The sequence below is a fragment of the Cetorhinus maximus genome, chromosome 9 (assembly GCF_964194155.1).
Source record: "Cetorhinus maximus chromosome 9, sCetMax3.hap1.1, whole genome shotgun sequence".
Classification (NCBI taxonomy): Eukaryota; Metazoa; Chordata; class Chondrichthyes; order Lamniformes; family Cetorhinidae; genus Cetorhinus; species Cetorhinus maximus.
Window position 1 is genome coordinate 61170911 of NC_135887.1, and position 12473 is coordinate 61183383.

General features: G+C 50.4%; 1 protein-coding gene across 6 annotated transcripts in view; it reads right to left on the reverse strand.

The window, feature by feature from the left end:
* madd (MAP-kinase activating death domain) overlaps window positions 1–12473 on the reverse strand; it is a 262082-nt gene that overhangs the window by 177962 nt on the left and 71647 nt on the right. For all 6 annotated transcript variants that reach the window (XM_078548799.1, XM_078548797.1, XM_078548801.1 and 3 more), the window contains 2 exons: window positions 11248–11441; window positions 10550–10803 (listed from right to left, as the gene is read on the reverse strand). In XM_078548799.1, coding sequence (XP_078404925.1) covers window positions 10550–10803; window positions 11248–11441 — 448 coding nt within the window. The remainder of the gene's footprint in view (window positions 1–10549; window positions 10804–11247; window positions 11442–12473) is intronic.

Sequence of the window (12473 nt, forward strand, 5' to 3'; positions counted from 1 at the left end):
GTCACAGCTCCCTAAACAAAGCTCACCGAGAGTCACAGTATCGTAAACAAACCTCATCGAGAGTCACAGCACCCTAAAAAAACCTCACCGAGAGACACAGCACCCTAAACAATCCTCACCGAGAGTCACAGCACCCTAAACAAACCTCACCGAGAGTCACAGCACCCTAAACAAACCTCACCGACAGTCACAGCAACCTAAACAAAGCTCACTGACAGTCACAGGAACCTAAACAAACCTCACCGAGAGACACAGCACTCTAAACAAACCTCACCGAGAGACACAGCACCCTAAACAAACCTCACCGAGAGTCAAAGCACCCGAAACAAACCTCACCGAGAGTCAAAGCACCCTAAACAAACCTCACCGAGAGTCACAGCACCCTAAACAAACCTCACCGAGAGTCACAGCAACCTAAACAAACCTCACCGAGAGACACAGCAATCTAAACAAAACTCACCGAGAGACACAGCACTCTTAATAAACATCACCGAGAGTCACAGCACCGTAAACAAACCTCACCGAGAGTCACAGAACCCTAAACAAACCTCACCGAGTGTCACAGCACCCTAAGCAAACCTCACCGAGAGTCACAGCACCCTTAACAATTCTCACCAAGAGTCACAGCAACCTAAACAAACCTCACCGAGAGTCACAGCACCCTAAACAAACCTCACTGAGAGTCACAGCTCCCTAAACAAACCTCACCGAGAGTCACAGCTCCCTAAACAAACCTCACCGAGAGTCACAGCACCCTAAAAAAACCTCACCGTGCGTCACAACACCCTAAACAAACCTCACCGAGAGTCACAGCTCCCTAAACTAAAATCACCGAGAGTAACAGCACCCTAAACAAACCTCACCGACAGTCACAGCACCCTAAACAAACCTCACCGACAGTCACAGCACCCTAAACAAACCTCACCGAGTGTCACAGCACCCTAAACAAACCTCACCGAGGGTCACAGCACCCTAAACAATCCTCACCGAGAGTCACAGCACCCTATACAAAGCTCACATAGAGTCACAGCACCCTAAACAAACCTCACCGAGAGTCACAGCACCCTAAACAAACTTCACCGAGAGTCACAGCACCCTAAACAAACTTCACCGAGATTCACAGCACCCTAAACTAAGCTCACCGAGAGTCACAGCACCCTAAACAAACCTCACCGAGAGTCACAGCATCCTAAACAAACCTCACCGAGAGTCACAGCACCCTAAACAAAGCTCCCAGTCACGGTTCCCTAAACAAACCTCACCGAGAGTCACAGCACCCTAAGCAAACATCACCGAGAGTCACAGCTCCCTAAACAAACCTCACCAAGAGTCAAAGCACCATAAACAAACGTCACCGAGAGTCACAGCACCCTAAACAAACGTCACCGAGAGTCACAGCACCCTAAGCAAACATCACCGAGAGTCACAGCTCCCTAAACAAACCTCACCAAGAGTCACAGCACCCTAAACAAACCTCACGGTGAGTCACAGCACCCTAAACGAATCTCACCGAGAGTCACAGCACCCTAAACAAACCTCACCGAGAGTCACAGCACCCTAAACGAACCTCACCGAGAGTCACAGCACCCTAAACGAACCTCACCGAGGGACTCAGCATCCTAAACAAACCTCACCGATAAACACAGCACCCTAAACAAACCTCACCGAGAGTCACAGCACCCTAAACAAACCTCACCTAGAGTCACAGCACCCTAAACAACACTCACCGAGAGTCACAGCACCCTAAACAAACCTCACCGAGGGTCACAGCACCCTAAACAAACCTCACCGAGAGTCACAGCTCCCTAAACAAACCTCACCGAGAGTCACAGCACCCTAAACAAACCTCATCGAGGGTCACAGCACCCTAAAAAAACCTCACAGTGAGTCACAGCACCCTAAACAAACATCACCGAGAGTCACAGCTCCCTAAACTAAGCTCACCGAGAGTCACAGCACCCTAAACAAACCTCACCGAGAGCCACTGCACCCTAAACAAACCTCACCGACAGTCACAGCAACCTAAACAAACCTCACCGAGAGACACAGCACCCTAAACAAACCTGACCGCGAGACACAGCACCCTAAACAACCCTCCCCGAAAGTCGCAGCACCCTAAACAAACCTCACCGATAGTCACAGCACCCTAAACAAACCTCACCGCTAGTCACAGCACACTAATAAAACCTCGCCGCTAGTCACAGCGCCCTAAACAAACCTCACCGAGAGTCACAGCACCCTAAACAAACCTCACCGAGACTCACAGCACCCTAAACAAACCTCATCGAGGGTCACAGCACCCTAAAAAAACCTCACAGTGAGTCACAGCACCCTAAACAAACATCACCGAGAGTCACAGCTCCCTAAACTAAGCTCACCGAGAGTCACAGCACCCTAAACATACCTCACCGAGAGCCACTGCACCCTAAACAAACCTCACCGACAGTCACAGCAACCTAAACAAACCTCACCGAGAGACACAGCACCCTAAACAAACCTGACCGCGAGACACAGCACCCTAAACCAACCTCACCGAGGGTCACAGCACCCTAAACCAACCTGACCGAGAGTCACAGCACCCTAAACCAACCTCATCGATAGTGAGAGCACCCAAAACAAACCTCACCGAGAGACACAGCACCCTAAACCAACCTCACCAATAGTCACAGCACCCTAAACAAACCTCACCGAGAGTCACAGCTCCCTAAACAAACCTCACCGAGAGTCAAAGCACCGTAAACAAACCTCACCGAAAGTCACAGCACCATAAACCATCTTCAACGAGAGTCACAGCTCCCTAAACAAACCTCACCGAGAGTCACAGCACCCTAAACAAACCTCAACGAGAGTAACAGCACCCTAAACGAATCTCACCGAGAGTCACAGCACCCTAAACAAACCTCACCGTCAGTCAGGCACCCTAAACGAAACTCACCGAGAGTCAAAGCACCCTAAACAAACCTCACCGAGAGTCACAGCACCCTAAACAAACCTCACCGAGGGACACAGCATCCTAAACAAACCTCACCGATAGTCACAGCACCCTAAACAAACCTCACCGAGAGTCACAGCACCCTAAACAAACCTCACCAAGAGTCACAGCACCCTACACAACACTCACCGAGAGTCACAGCACCCTAAACAAACCTCACCGCTAGTCTCAGCACCCTAAACAAACCTCACCGATAGTCACAGCACCCTAAACAAACCTCACCGAGAGTCACAGCACCCTAAACAAACCTCACCGACAGTCACAGCACCCTAGACAACCCTCACCGAGTCACAGCACTCTAAACAAACCTCACCGAGAGTCACAGCACCCTAAACAAACCTCTCCGAGAGTAACAGCATGTAAACCCAGCCTCACCGAGAGTCAAAGCACCCTAAACAAACCTCACCGAGAGTCACAGGTCCCTAAACTAACTTCACCGAGAGTCACAGCTCCCTAAACAAACCTCACCGAGAGTCACAGCACCCTAAACAACCCTCACCGAGTCACAGCACCCTAAACAAACCTCACCGACAGTCACAGCACCCTAAACAAACCTCACCGAGAGTAACAGCATGTAAACTCAGTCTCACCGAGAGTCACAGCACCCTAAACAAACCTCACCGAGAGTCACAGCATCCTAAACAAACCTCACCGATAGTCACAGCACCCTAAACAAACTTCACCGAGTCACAGCATCGTAAACAAACCTCATCGAGAGTCACAGCACCCTAAAAAAACCTCACAGTGAGTCACAGCTCCCTAAACAAAGCTCACCGAGAGTCACAGTATCGTAAACAAACCTCATCGAGAGTCACAGCACCCTAAAAAAACCTCACCGAGAGACACAGCACCCTAAACAATCCTCACCGAGAGTCACAGCACCCTAAACAAACCTCACCGAGAGTCACAGCACACTAAACAAACCTCACCGACAGTCACAGCAACCTAAACAAAGCTCACTGACAGTCACAGGAACCTAAACAAACCTCACCGAGAGACACAGCACTCTAAACAAACCTCACCGAGAGACACAGCACCCTAAACAAACCTCACCGAGAGTCAAAGCACCCGAAACAAACCTCACCGAGAGTCAAAGCACCCTAAACAAACCTCACCGAGAGTCACAGCACCCTAAACAAACCTCACCGAGAGTCACAGCAACCTAAACAAACCTCACCGAGAGACACAGCAATCTAAACAAAACTCACCGAGAGACACAGCACTCTTAATAAACATCACCGAGAGTCACAGCACCGTAAACAAACCTCACCGAGAGTCACAGAACCCTAAACAAACCTCACCGAGTGTCACAGCACCCTAAGCAAACCTCACCGAGAGTCACAGCACCCTTAACAATTCTCACCAAGAGTCACAGCAACCTAAACAAACCTCACCGAGAGTCACAGCACCCTAAACAAACCTCACTGAGAGTCACAGCTCCCTAAACAAACCTCACCGAGAGTCACAGCTCCCTAAACAAACCTCACCGAGAGTCACAGCACCCTAAAAAAACCTCACCGTGCGTCACAACACCCTAAACAAACCTCACCGAGAGTCACAGCTCCCTAAACTAACATCACCGAGAGTAACAGCACCCTAAACAAACCTCACCGACAGTCACAGCACCCTAAACAAACCTCACCGACAGTCACAGCACCCTAAACAAACCTCACCGAGTGTCACAGCACCCTAAACAAACCTCACCGAGGGTCACAGCACCCTAAACAATCCTCACCGAGAGTCACAGCACCCTATACAAAGCTCACATAGAGTCACAGCACCCTAAACAAACCTCACCGAGAGTCACAGCACCCTAAACAAACCTCACCGAGAGTCACAGCATCCTAAACAAACCTCACCGAGAGTCACAGCACCCTAAACAAAGCTCCCAGTCACGGTTCCCTAAACAAACCTCACCGAGAGTCACAGCACCCTAAGCAAACATCACCGAGAGTCACAGCTCCCTAAACAAACCTCACCAAGAGTCAAAGCACCATAAACAAACGTCACCGAGAGTCACAGCACCCTAAACAAATGTCACCGAGAGTCACAGCACCCTAAGCAAACATCACCGAGAGTCACAGCTCCCTAAACAAACCTCACCAAGAGTCACAGCACCCTAAACAAACCTCACGGTGAGTCACAGCACCCTAAACGAATCTCACCGAGAGTCACAGCACCCTAAACAAACCTCACCGAGAGTCACAGCACCCTAAACGAACCTCACCGAGAGTCACAGCACCCTAAACGAACCTCACCGAGGGACTCAGCATCCTAAACAAACCTCACCGATAAACACAGCACCCTAAACAAACCTCACCGAGAGTCACAGCACCCTAAACAAACCTCACCTAGAGTCACAGCACCCTAAACAACACTCACCGAGAGTCACAGCACCCTAAACAAACCTCACCGAGGGTCACAGCACCCTAAACAAACCTCACCGAGAGTCACAGCTCCCTAAACAAACCTCACCGAGAGTCACAGCACCCTAAAAAAACCTCACCGTGCGTCACAACACCCTAAACAAACCTCACCGAGAGTCACAGCTCCCTAAACTAACATCACCGAGAGTAACAGCACCCTAAACAAACCTCACCGACAGTCACAGCACCCTAAACAAACCTCACCGACAGTCACAGCAACCTAAACAAACCTCACCGAGAGACACAGCACTCTAAACAAACCTCACTGAGACACAGCACCCTAAACAAACCTCACCGAGAGTCACAGCACCCTAAACAAACCTCACCGAGAGTCAAAGCACCCTAAACAAACCTCACCGAGAGTCACAGCACCCTAAACAAACCTCACCGAGAGTCACAGCAACCTAAACAAACCTCACCGAGAGACACAGCAATCTAAACAAAACTCACCGAGAGACACAGCACTCTTAATAAACCTCACCGAGAGTCACAGCACCGTAAACAAACCTCACCGAGAGTCACAGCACCCTAAACAAACCTCACCGAGTGTCACAGCACCCTAAACAAACCTCACCGAGGGTCACAGCACCCTAAACAATCCTCACCGAGAGTCAAAGCACCCTATACAAAGCTCACATAGAGTCACAGCACCCTAAACAAACCTCACCGAGAGTCACAGCACCCTAAACAAACTTCACCGAGAGTCACAGCACCCTAAACAAACTTCACCGAGATTCACAGCACCCTAAACTAAGCTCACCGAGAGTCACAGCACCCTAAACAAACCTCACCGAGAGTCACAGCATCCTAAACAAACCTCACCGAGAGTCACAGCACCCTAAACAAAGCTCCCAGTCACGGTTCCCTAAACAAACCTCACCGAGAGTCACAGCACCCTAAGCAAACATCACCGAGAGTCACAGCTCCCTAAACAAACCTCACCAAGAGTCAAAGCACCATAAACAAACGTCACCGAGAGTCACAGCACCCTAAACAAACGTCACCGAGAGTCACAGCACCCTAAGCAAACATCACCGAGAGTCACAGCTCCCTAAACAAACCTCACCAAGAGTCACAGCACCCTAAACAAACCTCACGGTGAGTCACAGCACCCTAAACGAATCTCACCGAGAGTCACAGCACCCTAAACAAACCTCACCGAGAGTCACAGCACCCTAAACGAACCTCACCGAGAGTCACAGCACCCTAAACAAACCTCACCGAGGGACTCAGCATCCTAAACAAACCTCACCGATAAACACAGCACCCTAAACAAACCTCACCGAGAGTCACAGCACCCTAAACAAACCTCACCTAGAGTCACAGCACCCTAAACAACACTCACCGAGAGTCACAGCACCCTAAACAAACCTCACCGAGGGTCACAGCACCCTAAACAAACCTCTCCGAGAGTAACAGCATGTAAACCCAGCCTCACCGAGAGTCAAAGCACCCTAAATAAACCTCACCGAGAGTCACAGGTCCCTAAACTAACTTCACCGAGAGTCACAGCTCCCTAAACAAACCTCACCGAGAGTCACAGCACCCGAAACAACCCTCACCGAGTCACAGCACCCTAAACAAACCTCACCGACAGTCACAGCACCCTAAACAAACCTCACCGAGAGTAACAGCATGTAAACCCAGCCTCACCGAGAGTCACAGCACCCTAAACAAACCTCACCGAGAGTCACAGGTCCCTAAACAAACCTCACCGACAGTCACAGCAGCCTAAACAAACCTCACCGAGAGTCACAGCTCTCTAAACAAACCTCACTGAGAGTCCCAGCATCGTAAACAAACCTCATCGAGAGTCACAGCACCCTAAAAAAATCTCAGTGAGTCACAGCACCCTAAACAAACCTCACCGAGAGCCACAGCACCCTAAACAAACCTCACCGACAGTCACAGCAACCTAAACAAACCTCACCGAGAGACACAGCACCCTAAACAAACCTGACCGCGAGACACAGCACCCTAAACCAACCTCACCGAAAGTCACAGCACCCTAAACCAACCTGACCGAGAGTCACAGCACCCTAAACCAACCTCATCGATAGTCAGAGCACCCAAAACAAACCTCACCGAGAGACACAGCACCCTAAACCAACCTCACCGATAGTCACAGCACCCTAAACAAACCTCACCGAGAGTCACAGCTCCCTAAACAAACCTCACCGAGAGTCACAGCACCCTAAACAAACCTCACCGAGAGTCACAGCACCCTAAACAACCCTCACCGAGAGTCACAGCACCCTAAACAAACCTCACCGTGAGTCACAGCACCCTAAACAAACCTCACCGAGAGGCACAGCACCCTAAACGAATCTCACCGAGAGTCACAGCACCCTAAACAAACCTCACCGAGAGTCACAGCACCCTAAACAAACCTCACCGAGGGACACAGCATCCTAAACAAACCTCACCGATAGTCACAGCACCCTAAACAAACCTGACCGCGAGACACAGCACCCTAAACCAACCTCTCCGAGAGTAACAGCATGTAAACCCAGCCTCACCGAGAGTCACAGCACCCTAAACAAACCTCACCGAGAGTCACAGCACCCTAAACAAACCTCACCGAGAGTCACAGGTCCCTAAACAAACCTCACCGAGAGTCACCGCACCCTAAAAAAACCACACCGAGAGTCACAGCACCCTAAACAAACTTCACCGAGTCACAGCATCGTAAACAAACCTCATCGAGAGTCACAGCACCCTAAAAAAACCTCACAGTGAGTCACAGCACCCTAAACAAACATCACCGAGAGTCACAGCACCCTAAACAAACCTCACCGAGTCACAGCTCCCTAAACAAAGCTCACCGAGAGTCACAGTATCGTAAACAAACCTCATCGAGAGTCACAGCACCCTAAAAAAACCTCACCGAGAGACACAGCACCCTAAACAAACCTCACCGAGAGTCACAGCACCCTAAACAAACCTCACCGAGAGTCACAGCACCCTAAACAAACCTCACCGACAGTCACAGCAACCTAAACAAACCTCACCGACAGTCACAGCAACCTAAACAAACCTCACCGAGAGACACAGCACTCTAAACAAACCTCACCGAGAGACACAGCACCCTAAATAAACCTCACCGAGAGTCAAAGCACCATAAACAAACCTCACCGTGAGTCAAAGCACCCTAAACAAACCTCACCGAGAGTCACAGCACTCTTAATAAACCTCACCGAGAGTCACAGCACCGTAAACAAACCTCACCGAGAGTCACAGAACCCTAAACAAACCTCACCGAGTGTCACAGCACCCTAAACAAACCTCACCGAGAGTCACAGCACCCTTAACAATTCTCACCAAGAGTCACAGCAACCTAAACAAACCTCACCGAGAGTCACAGCACCCTAAACAAACCTCATCGAGAGTCACAGCTCCCTAAACAAACCTCACCGAGAGTCACAGCTCCCTAAACAAACCTCACCGAGAGTCACAGCACCCTAAAAAAACCTCACCGTGCGTCACAACACCCTAAACAAACCTCACCGAGAGTCACAGCTCCCTAAACAAACCTCACCGAGAGTAACAGCACCCTAAACAAACCTCACCGACAGTCACAGCACCCTAAACAAACCTCACCGACAGTCACAGCAACCTAAATAAACCTCACCGAGAGACATAGCACCCTAAACAAACCTCACCGAGAGTCACAGCACCCTAAACAAACCTCACCGAGAGTCAAAGCACCCTAAACAAACCTCACCGAGAGTCACAGCACCCTAAACAAACCTCACCGAGAGTCACAGCAACCTAAACAAACCTCACCGAGAGACACAGCAATCTAAACAAAACTCACCGAGAGACACAGCACTCTTAATAAACCTCACCGAGAGTCACAGCACCATAAACAAACCTCACCGAGAGTCACAGCACCCTAAACAAACCTCACCGAGTGTCACAGCACCCTAAACAAACCTCACCGAGAGTCACAGCACCCTAAACAATCCTCACCGAGAGTCACAGCACCCTAAACAAAGCTCACCGAGAGTCACAGCACCCTAAACAAACCTCACCGAGAGTCACAGCACCCTAAACAAACTTCACCGAGAGTCACAGCACCCTAAACAAACTTCACCGAGAGTCACAGCACCCTAAACTAAGCTCACCGAGAGTCACAGCACCCTAAACAAACCTCACCGAGAGTCACAGCATCCTAAACAAACCTCACCGAGAGTCACAGCACCCTAAACAAAGCTCCCAGTCACGGTTCCCTAAACAAACCTCACCGAGAGTCACAGCACCCTAAGCAAACATCACCGAGAGTCACAGCACCCTAAACAAACCTCACCGAGATTCACAGCTCCCTAAACAAACCTCACCAAGAGTCAAAGCACCCTAAACAAACGTCAGCGAGAGTCACAGCACCCTAAACAAACGTCACCGAGAGTCACAGCACCCTAAGCAAACATCACCGAGAGTCACAGCTCCCTAAACAAACCTCACCGAGAGTCACAGCTCCCTAAACAAACCTCACCAAGAGTCACAGCACCCTTACCAAACCTCACCAAGAGTCACAGTTCCCTAAAGAAACCTCAGAGAGGGTCACAGCACCCTAAACAAACCTCACCGAGAGTCACATCACCCTAAAGAAACCTCACCGAGAGTCACAGCACCCTTACCAAACCTCACCAAGAGTCACAGTTCCCTAAAGAAACCTCAGAAGGTCACAGCTCTCTAAACCCAGCCTCATTGAGAGTTACAGCACCCTAAACAAACCTCACCGAGAGTCACAGCACCCTAAACAAACCTCACCGAGAGTCACAGCGCCCTAAACAAACCTCACCGACAGTCACAGCACCCTAAACAAACCTCACCGAGAGTCACAGCACCCTAAACAAACCTCACCGAGAGTCACAGCACCCTAAACAAACCTCACCGAGAGTCACAACACCCTAAACAAACCTCACCGACAGTCACAGCAACCTAAACAAACCTCACCGAGAGTCACAGCACTCTAAACAAACCTCACCGAGAGACACAGCACCCTAAACAAACTTTACCCCACCCAATTACGCTCTACAGCTCCACCCATCCCGATGATCACAGGGGAAGACTTAGGTGAGTAATTTTGTGGTTGTTAATGTTTATTGCTGTCAGGCCCCAATCTCACCTGTTGTTGATGTTCTGAGCAAAGTTGGGAGTGTAACTTTCCCCTTGTTCTTCCTCGTCCTCCTCAGCAGGGAAGCCATACTGAGGCTCAAAGTATGGGTTGTCATAGTCACACTGGCGGCCTGTCCCCTCCAACATCCCATCATTCTCCCGACGCTCCAAATTAGCTTTGGCAAAGGCCTGGATTGACGCGGCTGAGATGTGGTTGTGGAAAGTCAATGTCTTCTCATCTGCCTCTGCCAAATCGATGGATTCCTGCCGGACCAGAGGTAGTCAGTCACTGTTGTCAGCCACAGGGCCGACCACCCCACCCAAACCCAGGGCCGACCACGCGCCGCAGCCCCACCCAGACTCGGCCAACAGTGCATCCACCCTCCAGCCCCCCTCCAACACAGACTCATCGCCAATCGTGCCCCCTCCCCACCCTCCAGCCGCTCTTGGGGGTGGGGGGGGGGTGGGGGGGGCGCCGAGGTCAGCGCAGCGCGGGGGTGGGGGCAGCGCGTGGGTGGGGGCGGCGCCGAGGCCAGCGCAGCGCGGGGGAGGAGGGGCTGAGGCCAGTGCAGCGCGGGGAGGTTAGCAATGAACAACAGCCAAGTGGGAATGGTGGAAGCTACAAGCTGGGCTGGGAAGGGTACTGGAGATGGTAGAGGAACGTCGTCAGTACAGCAAAAGCAAATGGACCCCACAGAGCAGACTTACATGGTTGGTGCCCTGTATGACTGTGCTGGGACTACTGCTGGCCGTCGTACTCGAGCTAGATCGAAGAGCATTGTTCTCCAGGGAATTTTCACTGTCCAGCCCCTGATCATCCAGGTCATCCCGATATTTCTGAAATCCCTGGAACTCTATCTCACTAGGATCACCAAGGGCGGCATGGGTTGGAGGATCAACATCTATAATGACAGCATTATGTTGAAATACAGACACTACATTCATGGACCTCCTACTGTAACATCTCACATTGACTTTTCACTCTACATCATGCCCCCCGACTGTAAAACTGTGAAAGAATCTGACTAGAGAAACAACTGACTGTGAGGTTATGAAATGTTGATCAATCATTCATATCAGCCCCACCTCAGGGCACCCCACTTAGTACCCCCAACTCCTCGACACCCACCTTCTCCCCACAAACCGCAGCCCCCCCACCCCCACCTCCTCCCCTCTGAATACCCCTATACCCAAATAAAAGCAAAATACTGTAGGTGCTGGAAATCTGAAATAAAAACAGAAAATGCTGGCAAAACTCAGAGAGAGAAACAGAGTTAACGTTTCAAATTCAATATGACTCTTCCTCAGAATCTTCTGCAGGGCCATATTCAACTCAAAACATTAACTGTTTCCCTCTGCACAGATGCTGCAGACCTGCTAGCTTTTCCAGCACTTGCTATTTTAACCTGTAAACCCAATCTCCTTGAACACTACTGAATCACCTTCTCTCCAAATCCCTGGAAAAAATTTATTAATTTTGCTTCCAATTTCCACCCCTCCATCATTTTCACATGGTTCATCTCTGACACTTCCCTTCCCTTCCTTGACCTCTCTGTCTCAATTTCTGGTGATAGACTGTCCACCAATATTCATTACAAGCCTACCGACTCCCACAGCTACCTCGACTACAGCTCCTCAAACCCCACTTCCTGTAAGGACTCCATCCCATTCTCTCAGTTCCTTCGCCTCTGTCGCATCTGTTCTGATGATGCTACCTTCAAAAACAGTTCCTCTGACATTTCTTCCTTCTTCCTCAACCGAGGTTTTCCACCCACAGTGGTTGACAGGGCCCTCAACCGTGTCCGGCCCATCTCCCGCGCATCCTCCCTCACACCTTCCTCTCCCTCCCAGAAACATGATAGTGTCCCCCTTGTCCTCACCTATCACCCCACCAGCCTCGGCGTTCAAAGGATCATCCTCCGCCATTTCCGCCA